The sequence below is a fragment of the Triturus cristatus genome, chromosome 5_1 (genome assembly GCF_964204655.1).
Source record: "Triturus cristatus chromosome 5_1, aTriCri1.1, whole genome shotgun sequence".
Taxonomy (NCBI): domain Eukaryota; kingdom Metazoa; phylum Chordata; class Amphibia; order Caudata; family Salamandridae; genus Triturus; species Triturus cristatus.
The window spans coordinates 263522069-263536434 of record NC_140587.1 but is presented as its reverse complement, the minus strand read 5'-3'; the positions used below and the strand labels follow the sequence as shown (position 1 = coordinate 263536434).

General features: G+C 45.8%; 1 protein-coding gene across 3 annotated transcripts in view; it reads left to right on the top strand.

Annotated features, from left to right (window-relative positions):
• Nucleotides 1–14366, top strand: part of EFR3A (EFR3 homolog A) — a 1080015-nt gene that overhangs the window by 738991 nt on the left and 326658 nt on the right. For all 3 annotated transcript variants that reach the window (XM_085604916.1, XM_085604915.1, XM_085604914.1), the window contains one exon: nt 13602–13737. In XM_085604916.1, the coding sequence (XP_085461042.1) occupies nt 13602–13737 (136 nt within the window). The remainder of the gene's footprint in view (nt 1–13601; nt 13738–14366) is intronic.

The following is a 14366-nucleotide window of genomic DNA, read 5'->3' as shown; positions in this document are numbered from 1 at the left end:
CCTTGGTCTGTACACAGTGTAAAAGAAACAGTCTGGGTTGCTAGACGGTGCATGTTGTTGAGTTCAGGTTGATCGGCCCACTAGTTTAGCCATAACACGCACGCAGCTGCAAATACCTGAAAGTCGAGTGCTTTTAATATTGCAGTGATACATGTTTACATTACATTCGGAAGAAGAGCGTTCCTAGGAGCAGAGCATGGCTGATCCGGTGATGTGAACTCTCTGAGCTGATCTTTACGGTATGGGGTTCCCCATTCAAGCCTAGAGACCTTCTATTAGTCTAAATAATACTATTAGTGTGTTAGAGAAAGGAAGGTGGCTTAGATCCACTGTCATTTTAGTATGATTACTCCTTTCATTTTCTATGGTATTGTAACTATGCTGATGGTTTTGATTTTAATCGTTTGTCTGCTAATGTTAGCCAAACTGCTGCATCTTAGGACACGAGGTTTATAAAATAAACTCTTTAAACATTTTACTGTGTTTCTATTTATTCTGTTGTGGACTGGTACGAGAATAATTACGAAAAGGTATTTCTGATTCCCACCATTCCTGAGAAATATACTAAGTCGCTTGTTCTGGGTTGTCTATACATTGGGACCGCTGAGCTAAACCTCGGATAACGAATGGGACACTGATGCTGGCCGGATAAGGGGTTGTGGGTTCTGAGGTGAGTTTTTGGTACACCGCAATTCACTGAGGGCCTGGGTTCCTGCACATAGTTCTGCGCATAAGCAGAATCCCTGCAACATGGCGCATCTAACGTTTGGTCAATTGATTTGAGACGCCTTAGTAGTGCTTGTATTAGTCCACAACACCCTCACTCCGGTTTCCGGATAACGGGAGTGACGGCTTAACCTACCTGTGTTTTGACTAAATAGGTTGCTTCAAGTTTGATCATTAAAAAGGTTATTTAATCTGAACCCTAGTGCTACTAATATACTGTAGATTTACTGTTTGTGTCCTAATGGCGGTCGATATTCCCCTGAAACGTCATCTGGCACAATATGGGGTGCCGGACGATGGTAGGGCTGTGATTTTTGTGGTAAGTGCCGATGCGTTGTTTCCGTTTGAGTTGTTCTACTCTTGGGTTACTTTGCCGGCGGTGAGTGAAGACGATGATACGTTCCACACCTATACTGCCACGCAGCTACCAGCCAACTATACGCCATATAGGACTCAGGAAATTCCTATTTCTGCCTGGCAGCATAGCATTTGGTTTAATGGCGCCCTTCCCCATGCGGTTATACCGGTGAGAATGGGCCCTTTGTCGATTGCAGGGGCCACATGGCTGGTACTAGCCGGATATACGCCTCATCCCCGCTATCTACAGGTAACGGTGGCTGAGTTGCGTGTGCTTCACATAGCCCTTATTACAGTACACAGGGCTTTAGTGCAGTACGTGTCACGCAACGTGCAGGTGGTCGCTACTGCTGTTGCGGGACATCAGACGGACCACCATGCGGTGGTTATTAGTCCTGTTATGGTTAATTCGGTTGTCGGCAAGCGACCCCAAAATAGGGATGATTTCCCTTATTGGCTTGCTGAGAAATTTGACCAGTTAGAAGCGGTTTATCCGCATACGACTCCTGTGGAAAAACACAGGATCCTTACCATCACTTTGCCGAAAGACTTAGTCCCAGATATGGCCGATTGCGAGAACTGGGGTAAGGTCTTTGCAGCGACATACTCGAAGTGCTTTGGCACTCCGTCTCTGTCGGTACTGCCCTCCGTTATAAAACGTGTTCAGGAGAATCATGGTGCGGAGGCTGATGTTGAATTGTCGGTGTGTTCGATGTGGTTGCTACCATGATACTGGGCAACCTCAAAGGAGATGCTATGCAGTTCCAAGTGCTTAATAAATTAGACGCAGTGGACGAAGACGACAAGCCGAGGGAATTCGCAAAAATTATCGCGAACGACTATAAACAAGTTGGTCGTAGCGCTTTAGGTGTTAAACCAACTGTGAAGAGCCCTGATTTAATACAGCAGACAAAGGCAAACTCGTCTGGTAAGGACGAACACCCTAATTTTCCAAAACAAAGTTGGAGGGCGAAAAAACAGGAGAAACAGCAACAGAAACAGGGGTCTCGTCCTGCCTCTCCAGTACAGTCAGGTAGTGATCGCACTTATGATCTGCGCGAGGTATGCCTCAGATGGTACAGACGCAGCTTCAGAACCTGACATGGGCGCTAACGCTGCTAGACATCGCGGCGGAAGTTGCAGTAGTGCGACAAGCACTGCGTCCATATCTGGTGGCGGCAGCAACTGATCTATTCGTGAATATTGAAACGGCTGACACTCGGGTGTCTTCCCCTGATAAACTATATAATATAGTCATTCAAATTGAAGGTGACATACAACGTACAATTCAAGGTTTTTTTTGGGATAATCTGACCACTACCTATGATATTCTATTAGCGGAGGCAGATTGGCCCCCGGCTTTCGTTTTAGATGCTCCTAGAGGAGAGGAGGTGATCCTCCCATCCTTTGCGCACACAGTGCCTAAGGTCCTAGCTAAAAAGTACGCCGGGGAATGGGCTCAGGTGCAAGCGCCTGCGTTATATCGAAATCAGGTTGGCTGGGATAAATTGTCTCCCGGCCATGAGATTCCGTTGCGGACTACGCCCCAACCTCAACCCCAATACCCCATGCGTCGTGAAGCTAGACCTCACGTCGCGTCGATCCTTGAACAATTGGAATATCAGGGAGTAATCGAAACATGTGTGTCACCTATGAATAATCCCTTGTTCACTGTGACGAAGCCTGATGGGTCGTACCGCCTAGTTTTGGATTACCGGCACCTAAACTCTCATTGCCGGACCTGTGCAGTACAGAACACCCACAGTTCGGCTCTCGTCGATAGTCTTGTGAGAAAAAGGTTTAAAACCACACTTGACATTTCCAATGGCTTTTACAGTTATAACCTGTCCTCTCTTAGTAGTGAGTGGACGGCGTTCACCTCTGGTGGCAAACAAAAACAATTCAAAAGATTACCAATGGGCTATAAGAACAGCCCGGGAGTCTTTGCCGCTCGCGTGGTCTCCCTCTTAGAGGGTATAGACCCGGATGCGTACTCGTATGTGGATGACATTTATCTCACAGATGACGAGTTGGACCCGCATCTCCGACGCGTTGATCGCATTATTGTTTTGTTTGCAGACTTCGGTTACAAATTCAACTTTGCGAAGTCACATATTGCGGAATATACAGTGTTGTTCTTGGGGTACGAACTCAACAATGAAGGTCGGGGATTGGCTCCGCACTTTCTGGAGAAGTGCGCATGCCTCCGTGCTCCTACTTCACTGAAGAAATTACAATCTCTGCTAGGTTTTCTGAATTTCGGTCGAGCTTACATCCCGGATTATGCCCAGCGTATCCAGCCGCTTTATGCCTTGGTACAACCTACTTTTTCCAAATCTTGTTGGCTGCCAGAGCATTCAGCTATATTGCAGTTATTGCAAGCTGATCTTCTTGCTTCTAAATACTTACTGACACGTGATAACCACACTAACCTGGTCATAAGAATAGTGCCCGGCGCAGTTGGTTTCACATACTTAACGTTCAATGATGGCGATACAGTCCCCATTGCTTACAAATCTCACTTGTACACTTTGGCTGAGCTGCGTTTTTCCGCTGTCGATAAAGTTCTGACGGCGGTACAGATGGTGATTCTGAAAGAACGAGCGCTGTCGCAAGGAAAACGTATGTTAGTGGTAACACCCTATCCTGCCCTTGAGGCGGTGACAAAAGCAAGTGTACCGAATTCTAAAGCTTTGCATCCAAGGTGGATACAATGGGCCACTTCTGCACATCCACTATGATTTCAGGACTTTTAAAGCAATAAACTCAATATATGTAGGGTATATATTTGTTTGAATACCTCAACAGACGTATGCCCCAGAGCAGAGTCCAGTCTCTTAAGACCAAGGAAGAGCCTTTGCCCTCTGCACCTGGGAGGCCATATGTGCTTTCAGATTAAGATTTTCTTTGAAAAGCATACCCAAATAGTTATATTAATTTATTCAATCTGATCCACCATTTTGACTGATCTCACTTTTTTCTTACTTTTGAAAATATTACTTCAGTCTTTTTCGATATTGCTTTTTAAATCATTAACGAGGCGATTGGTTAAAAAAGCATCACAGTGCTTCTGAAGGCCTAATGGTGTATAATCCAATAGAATAGTGCTGTCTGCATATAGTATTGCTGGGATTGGCTCCCCTATTTTATTTATTTTATTTATTTTTTGCTATTTTTAAAGCACGCAAATACCTATGCAGGTGTCTCGGCGCTGGCGATCAGAGAACTCCTTACTCTTTAAGGGGATTTAAACAGAGGAGAAAAGCCATGTCTTGAGGCTCTTTCGGAACTTAATGAGGGTGGGGGCAGTTTTTATATGCAATGGGAGGATGTTCCATAATTTAGCAGTGGCTGTAGTGAAGCACCTATCTCCCCAAGTGGCTTTTTTTGTCCGTGGGACAGACAGCAGAAAGGTTGTAGAGGATCGAAGTGTTCTGCGATGCTCCAGAGGATGAAGAGCTATTTTTAGGAACTTAGGCCCTGGGTAGTTCAGGGTCTTGTAGGCTATGCAAAGAGCCTTGAATTTTATTCGGCTCCTGATTGGGAGCCAGTGGAGCTCTTTGATGTGATGGGATACTGATGTGAATTTGGGGATAGAAAGTAAGATTCTTGCAGCCGCGTTTTGAACGGTTTGGAATTTGTTGAGGACTCCTTCTTGCGCGTTAAGAAGCAAAGAGTTACAGTAGTCCGTTTTTGAAAACACTAAAGTACTGATAAGTGTTTTACCGGCTGACTGTGGTAGGTATGGAAGAATTTTCTTGATTTTTTTGAGTGTGTAGAATGCAGATGATACGACGGCATTGGCGTGATGGTGGAAGGTCAGTTTGTTGTCGAGTATGACTCCCAGGTTGCGAACCTTAGTCACCGGTTGGGGGGGGAATCCCAGCTCCGGTGGCCACCATTGTGGGGACCATGCTGGTTTCAAGCTCCCGAATGTCATCACCTCCGTTTTATCGGAGTTAAGCTTGAGGCAGTTTGATGACATCCAGGAGCCTATTGCCTTCATGCCCTCCTGGAAGTTGGCTGCCACGCTAGCTCCGTTATTGTACACCGATAGCACTAGTTGCGTGTCATCGGCGTATGTTGTCAGGGCAATGCCATAGGATTTTATCACCCTCGCCAAGTCCGATACATAGATATTAAAAAGCGTCGGACTTAGCGAGGAGCCCTGTGGAACGGTACTACTGGAACATAAATTCACCAAGATTTCTGATATGTATAGGGAAAAAAGCAACAGTGCCAATACCTTGGCACAACCCATTCGGAGTGTGAATTTTCCTTGTTAAGGCTCCGTTGCTTCCCAATTCTACTCTGTCAAAGAACCTCTGTGTAATTGACAATCAACTTCAGTAAACATGGAGGTATAGTCCAGTTCATAAGTTTTTCTAGAGTTTAGCTCCATTGATCATAACAAAAGCAGTAAATAAATCTATATATGCTACATACATTGCTTCACTTCTTTTAACAATATACTCATCTACTAACTATTTGACTCCAAAGTCTCCTGTAACATAACGAGTAATGTCCCTGTCCTTTAATTTCTGAACAAAAGGCTGTCAGTTCTTTGATAGCTGTGCAATATTTCAGGACACGCAACATATCAGTTCATCATCGTCTTTTCCAGGGCAGGCTTGTAGGAATATGGCTTTCTAAGTTTAATGCAATATCAATCCAATTCCAGTTATCGATTTTGGCATGAAACTATCATTACAGTCCCTAGTCTTTTCTGATCAATTTTCGTTATCACAGTTCGCTTACTTCCCAAAGACTTGTTTCACATTAGTCAATTCATTGTCTGTAGTCGAGGCATTATCTACTGAATTAAATGGGCTATGTCTTCCTTATACTTCTGGTTACCTTTTAGATTGGAATCAATATTTTTGTTGTTTTCAAACACATCATAGCCAGAATGTAGTAAATGATCAATGCAACCTATGACCATTTCTATGTCTAGCCTCAAATGAAAGTGTATCACTGCTGATTGGCCTTTACAGCCATGGTTGTTTTGTTTAGGCATGTAGTGAAGATCGTTATCTACATATGTACAATGCTAAGTTAGCATAACTGTGTTAGATGTTAGAAAGCCATCTTGCTGCTTTTGCACACAACACTGTAGTCACATGTTATTAAATTGAGAAATGCTTACTCGACTTTGCTTCACATGAGAACTGTCTGTTGTTAACATCCCAAACAGTGAGCAGCGACCTTGGTCTGTACACAGTGTAAAAGAAACAGTCTGGGTTGCTAGACGGTGCATGTTGTTGAGTTCAGGTTGATCGGCCCACTAGTTTAGCCATAACACGCACGCAGCTGCAAATACCTGAAAGTCGAGTGCTTTTAATATTGCAGTGATACATGTTTACATTACATTCGGAAGAAGAGCGTTCCTAGGAGCAGAGCATGGCTGATCCGGTGATGTGAACTCTCTGAGCTGATCTTTACGGTATGGGGTTCCCCATTCAAGCCTAGAGACCTTCTATTAGTCTAAATAATACTATTAGTGTGTTAGAGAAAGGAAGGTGGCTTAGATCCACTGTCATTTTAGTATGATTACTCCTTTCATTTTCTATGGTATTGTAACTATTATTATTATTATTATTATTATTATTATTATTATTTATTTTTGTAGAGCGCATAGTCACCCTGAGGTATCCCAGCGCTAACGAGAACCCTAACTCTCCAGTTCGGTGGGCCAGGGGCAAAACAGAGGTGAGGAGGAGGGGGGGGGGAGGGGACAAAGACTCAGTGTAGGGAAAGGCGTGAGTTATTTGGGAAAAAGATGAGTTTTTAGTTGCTTCCTGAAGCGAAGGTATTGTGGTTCGAGTCGCAAGTCGCGGGGGAGCGAGTTCCAAAGACGTGCGGTTTGAACTGAGAAGCGTCTTCCTCCGGCTCGGGCTTTCTTGAATCTGGGGGAAGTGATGAAATTTTCTGTGTCAGACCGGAGGGATCTTGTGGCTTTATAGGGAGTGATGAGTTTACTAAGGACTGGGGGGCCTTGTTTTTGCAGAAGTTTGTGGGCTAGGCATAGAGCCTTGAATTTGACTCGCTCCCTTATGGGAAGCCAATGGAGGTTTTTTAGAGCAGGTTTAGCGGAAGTTCTGGCAGGGGTATTTGTGATAATCCGGGCTGCGGTATTCTGGATTCTCTGAAGCTTGTTGAGAGTCGCTTCAGGAGCGCCCAGATAAATCACGTTGCTATAGTCAAGCCTTGATAGTATAAGGCCTTGAATTAGCAATTTTTGTGAGTCGAAGGGTAAGAGGGGCAGAACTTTTCTCAGGGATTTTAAAAGGCCGAAACAGGTCCCAGCTACTTTCTTAGCCTGAACTGTGAATGAGAGGTTAGTGTCGATCCAGACCCCCAGACTCTTGACCTCTTCTTTTGGGTCGGGGGGAGGGCCCAGGCAAGCGGGCCAGATGTTAGGGGAGAGTGAGAGGCCTTTCTGGCCGAGGAGCAGGACTTCGGTTTTTGTCCCATTTAATTTTAGAGCTGACTTATTCATCCAGCAATGGACCTGCGTAAGGCAGTTGAATAGGTCTGCTGATTGTTGTCTGGGGTGAGACAGAGATACTACTAATTGTGTGTCGTCAGCATAGCTGACGACGCTCACTCCGAATGGGGTGATGACCTCCTCCAATGTGGACATATAGATATTAAATAATGTGGGGCTCAGGGAGGAGCCCTGAGGCACACCACATTGGAGGGGCATTTCGGAGGAGCGGGCGTTCTTCTCCCAGATCTGGTAGGTCCGTTGAGCTAGGAAGGATGAAAGCCAGGATAAGGCCGAGCCTTCCACGCCAACTCTTTTAAGTCTTTTAATAAGGAGGTGGTGGTTGACGGTGTCGAATGCCGCACTTAGGTCGAGGAGGATCACTGCCACTGATCCTCCTCCGTCCAATAGTGTTCTGGCCTCTTCTACCGCTGCCAGGAGGGCGATGTCAGTGCCCTGTCCTGGTCGGAAGCCCGTCTGGGAACTTTTTAGTTTATTATTGACCTCGAGAAACTGCGAGAGTTTCCTGTTGACTAGTTTTTCCGCGATCTTACTGACTCCTGGGAGAAGGGAGATGGGCCTGTAATTCGCCAGATTCTCGGGGTCGAGGGATGGTTTTTTTAATAAGGCTTTTACGACCGCCGTCTTCCAGCTCGGGGGGACAACTCCCTGTTGGAGTGAGGCATTGATCAAATGGGTCAAAGGGGGAGTGATCGTGTGGGCTACCTCCTTAAGGATCCAGAGTGGGGCAGGGTCCCTGGGGGATCCGCTCTTCATGGATTTGAGCGTGTTTCCTACTTCTTCGGTGGTAACTTGGCCCCAGGAGGAGAGACAGATAGATGATGGAGGGTACGGGGGGGCAATTTCTTCACACGAATTCACAGAGGGAATTGAGGCAAGAATTGTTTGAATTTTGTCGTGAAAGAAATTAGCCAATTGTTGGCATTTCTCCTGATCAGCTTTGGGGTCAGTGTGGTGTCTCGGTCCCGGTTCTGGGGTTTTCAACAGCTCTTTAAGGATGGCATAGGATTCTTTACTGGAGCATCCAGCTTTCTCTATTCTCCCCTGGAAGAACATGCTTTTGGTTTTTCGGATAGCGGTTTTATAGGTAGATAGAGAGATGGAATAGATGTCTTTATTGATCTCTGATTTAAGTCTTCTCCAGGAGCGTTCCGTTCTTTTGCACTCTTGACGCAGAGCTTTGAGCTTTGAGCTCTGGGGTGTACCAGGGAGCGGAGGATAGTCTTTTAGGATGTTTAAGCATTGCAGATTTTGGGAGAAGTGTGTCTAATGAGGAGGTGATCCATTCATTGAACTGTCTGTCAGCTATGGCAGGGTTGGTTAAAGGTTCGGGGATGGAGTCTGTGAGGGCGGCGGCCCATTCATCAGGTGCGAGTTTGCGCCATCGTCGGTCGGTAACCTGGATTTTAGACGTTAGGGAGTTCGTGGTGGAAATTTCCCAAAATATGGGGACCATAAAATGGTCTGTACATGGAAGGGTTACGGGAGGTCTGGTGGTAATGGTAGCTATATTAGTGAGAATGGGATCCAACAAGTGTCCCTTCTCATGGGTAGGCGCGTTGTTGACCAATCGGATGTTTAGAGATGTTAGGTCGTGCCGAAGGTCAGAAGCTAACCGATCCGTAGGGTCCATGAAGTGGAAATTTAGGTCACCTAGCATAAGGAAGTTAGAGGTGGACGAAGCTAGCTGTGTCACTGATTCGATGACAGCATTAATAAAATTACCAGGAGCACCTGGGGGGCGGTAGATCAGTAGCCCTGACAGGGAGTGAGCTGGGGACGTTTGAATGGAGAATTGACAGCTCTCACAGTCCTCAATGTGAGCGTTGGAAGTTCTACAGGTGAATAGTTCCCTGAAGACTATAGCTACCCCCCCTCCCCTCCCTTTGGGTCTGTGTAGGGCTTGGCAGAGATACCCTGGGGGAAGGGCCGTGACAATGTCCGAGTCGGTGCTATCTGAGAGCCATGTTTCCGTTAAAAACAGGAGGTCGAGATCCTGATCTTGAATAAGCAGATTGGTTTCGATCGCATGTTTGGGGAGGGAACGACAGTTAAGGAGTCCCATCTTTAGTGCGGGTTTTGTCAAGTTCGCGGGAGTCGGTTTGCAGCGCATACAATTGGAGAAGGTATTACCTTCGGTATGTGTGTGGTGACAGGCAAGAATTTTCTTAGGTTGTAGTGCGCGAAGTGCCTCTCCAGTATATATCACACGGTCACGAGGGCTGCCTGGTAGAGTAACTGGGCCTGGGTCCGGCTGGGCCCGGACGGGCCCAGACGGGCTTGCCTTTGGCGCGCCTTTGGCGCGCTGACGGCGCGCCCGCTGCGCCCGTCCGCTGCGCTCCCTGAACTGACACATTATTTATGGGCGGAGGGGGTGTGAGTGGGCGGTGGGCGTGGCCACCCTGAGGGGGCGTGTCCTGGTCTCCTCGCGGCCGGTAATGGCGGCTTCAAGTGGGTCCTGTGTACCACAGCGATCAATCAGCTGTTTGCCAGTAACACAGGTGAGTGCAGGGGGGAGAAGTGCACAGTGGGTTTAAAACAAACACAAATTCAGACAGTTTTAAAAAGAAATACGATTTTGTGCTATGCGTTGCTCCCGGCTTCCGCCTCAGGAGTTTAGGGTAGAGTGCAGCTCTCTTAATCAGAGCGCGCTTTTATCTGTTTTCGTGGGCGGTGGGCGTGGCCACCCTGAGGGGGCGTGTCCTGGTCTCCTCGCGGCCGGTAATGGCGGCTTCAAGTGGGTCCTGTGTACCACAGCGATCAATCAGCTGTTTGCCAGTAACACAGGTGAGTGCAGGGGGGAGAAGTGCACAGTGGGTTTAAAACAAACACAAATTCAGACAGTTTTAAAAAGAAATACGATTTTGTGCTATGCGTTGCTCCCGGCTTCCGCCTCAGGAGTTTAGGGTAGAGTGCAGCTCTCTTAATCAGAGCGCGCTTTTATCTGTTTTCGTGGGCGGTGGGCGTGGCCACCCTGAGGGGGCGTGTCCTGGTCTCCTCACGGCCGGTAATGGCGGCTTCAAGTGGGTCCTGTGTACCACAGCGATCAATCAGCTGTTTGCCAGTAACACAGGTGAGTGCAGGGGGGAGAAGTGCACAGTGGGTTTAAAACAAACACAAATTCAGACAGTTTTAAAAAGAAATACGATTTTGTGCTATGCGTTGCTCCCGGCTTCCGCCTCAGGAGTTTAGGGTAGATGGTGATGGTTTTGATTTTAATCGTTTGTCTGCTAATGTTAGCCAAACTGCTGCATCTTAGGACACGAGGTTTATAAAATAAACTCTTTAAACATTTTACCGTGTCTCTATTTATTCTGTTGTGGACTGGTACGAGAATAATTACGAAAAGTTATTTCTGATTCCCACCATTCCTGAGAAATATACTAAGTCGCTTGTTCTGGGTTGTCTATACATTGGGACCGCCGAGCTAAACCTCGGATAACGAATGGGACACTGATGCTGGCCGGATAAGGGGTTCTGGGTTCTGAGGTGAGTTTTTGGTACACCGCAATTCACTGAGGGCCTGGGTTCCTGCGCATAGTTCTGCGCATAAGCAGAATCCCTGCAACAGGCAATGTAACCAAAGATATAACTTTATATGATGTATTTTATAACTTTGGGAGAGAGCTAAAAATTGTCAAGATGATCATTTCTGTAGTCGAACAAGTCAGTGATATAAACGGGCATCATGCACGTGAACACAGTTGGACAACAACAAGAACTCCAAGCTTTGGCAAAGGCAGTAGGCGTGGTTCTGATGTAGTAAAGCATTTAGTGTTAGTACCAGTGCTGAACATGGGGAAATAATACGCCTAGATCTCATACATTGGGGGTCAAGGTGCGGCAGCACATGGGGGGTAGAATAAATGAGGAGCAGAGTCTAACAGGCAATTTATACAGATATATTTAAATAACTCTGTCCAAAGATATTAGCCACAAGAACAAATGTGACAAATCAGTTCTGCCTTACCTAATTGGTCACATACAAGCTGGATTTTAAAATATTGTACCCGTTTAAGGCACCCGCTACAGAAATCTTTGTGTATCTGGCAGTTTCCAGTTTATAATAAAAGTAAGCTAAGTCTGGTAATCAGTGCATCTGCTGGAGGAATCAGTGTACCTTATGCACTGTTTAACATGTTTTGCTTTTTTGTATGGTGGGCATATCACCTGGGAAGGGTATCCTGGTTCTTGTCATTGGGGGAGGGGAGGCTGCCCTGCCTTTCACCTATTTGAAGAGCCATGTTTGCAGACCGCTGCAGATTTGTATGCTGGAGCTGCTGGCTCTGAAGTGGTAGGGCAGGTTGTTGGCTAGGTATGAAAAAGTGCAGCCCCAAGCTCTGGCTTGGCAGATGTGGGGGATGTGGGCGAAGAAAAGGCTGGTCTAGCGAGAGGCTTGGTAGGTGTGTAGAAAAGGATGCTGCTGTCGAGATAAGGTGGGCCTTGATTGTGTAGTTCATTGAAGATGAGCACGAGGCACTTGAAGAGATCGCCTTTGGGGACAAGGATCCACTGGAGGTCTTTGAGGTGTTCAGATATATGTGCAGATTAGTAATACGAGTGTAAATCTGGCTGCTGCATTTTGTATGGCTTTGAACCTCTTGGCGAGTTGAGCAGTGATGCATACGTAGAGGTTGTTGCTTTAATTGAGCATGCAGTTGATTAGGGTTTGCGTGAGGGATCTTCAGGTGCCATCTGAAAACCTGTAGCTTGAGGGTGTGAAAACAGGGGGCTCTGACAAGTTGACTTGGTTGGACATCAACATTTGATTGTAGATCCATGATCCCCAGGTTCGTGGCTGAGCTGGATGTGCTGGCTGCCGGTCCTAGCCCTGAAGGCCACTAGGCTGAGGACCAGAAAGAGGTGTCAGTTCCAAATATGACCACTTCTATTTTGTCCGTGTTGGGTTTTAGACAGTTTGTTTTCTTCTAGTTCGGGACCTCAGACACAAAGCTGATATGGTTTGCTTAGATGTTCGAAGGTTATTGTGAGAGAAAGAGCATAAGCTGAGGGTCATCCACGTAGGAGATTATGCTGAGCCCTTGAGTGTGGATGATGTTGGCGACAGGGTTCATGTAGATATTAAAGCGTGCTGGGCTAAGCGAGGAGCCTTGAGGGAGCCACAGATCAGGTTGGAGGCAGTGGATGAGTACGACCATTTGGGTACAGCCTGAGAGGAAGGTTTTGATCTATCGGAGTGCAGATCCCTGGATTTTGGTCTCGTGGAGGTGCTGGATGGGGTGAGAGATGGTATCTCATCAGTACATTATCCTATGAAGTGTAATTTTTAAATAATGAAATGTTTCTCCTCGGTTCGCATTCAAGTTTACCTGAGTTTCCTACTCAAGTTTAAGTGCAGTAAAGTATTGTAAAAAAAAATCGTTTTTAACCTCCAGGCCTATGCCTCCATGGGCCCGTCACCTGTCTGCATCCCTCATGCCCCATGTTACTAACTCTCTTCTTTGACTAGTTTTTGAAGAGGATGTAAAATATTTTGAGCATTTATGAAACTAAACATTTACCTGTTTTCTCACCCGCTTCAGCAGCCCTACCAGCAGGGATGGTTCACCACCGTCCTTGTATTATGCTTTTCCCACAACCACACTGGCAACGAAATCTAGCCTTCTCGTTATTTAATAACCCTTATCAAATCTTAATACAAGAACTTTGGAGAGTTCTTCAAAGTATATAAAAATTGAGTGACTAATGTCTAAGCCGAAGCGGTTTGCCCAGGCATTAATGAGTATTTTGGGGATGATAAAAAAAGAAATGTACACTATTTCATACAGGTGGAGGCACCATACCGCATACCCTCCTATGAAATGTTGACTTGTAGGGCTTTCTTTCATACCCAATTTACAAACCCATGTTAACACAAAGTAGAAATCTGGCTATTATTTAAGTGAAACTGTTCAACTGGAAAATGAGTATATGTATGACAATATTGGGTTCTAAAACAAATGAGCCCTAGCAGCTATTGCACTTTTTGATTGTGCTGACTTTCTTTCAGGCTCAGTACTCTCATCATGTGATTCAGCAGATTCTGGGACACCTGGACTTACACAAAAAGGACTCTCCACGTATCAGAGCTGGAATTGTTCAGGTGCTTTTGGAGACTGTCGCAATTGCTGCAAAGGGATCCATAGGTACGTTCAGTATGTAACATTGTGCAGAGTAGTTTGTCTCTTCACCTGGAACTTCTAAAACATTCCTTAATCTTGCTGTGTAAAAGATTCAGTTGCGCAGAGTATAGAATTATATTTAAGTAAAATATTCTTCAGTACTTTGCATGTGTTACTGTTAGTGGTGAGCTACTGTGTTCTGTTCATCATTAGAATTGCCTAATATTTAAAATAAACCTTGCATCATGGAAGGTGGCAAATAAAAGATCTTGTGAGCCAAACTGAGGTATTGATTTGGTTAATTACTAGTTGTTGCCTTGTTAGCACGGTACACGGATATCGTTAAGGTAAACATACACGGTTAGCCCTATTCGTAAAGTCTAAGGGACCTTTGCAGTTTAGCAGGACGGGTTACTCTGTCACAAATGTGACAGATATCCCGTCCTCCATATTGCAAGTGCTATTGAATATAATCCACGTCTAATACGGCGGACGGGATTTCCATCACGATTGTAATGGAGTAACCTGTCCGCCAAACTCTAAATCAGGCACAAAATTTTCCCGACCGTACTCCCATCTCAAAGCAGACTGTTTTCCCTCAGTTGCGAGCCAAATAATATTTGTGAGAGATGACTTGAGCTAATTTGATAATA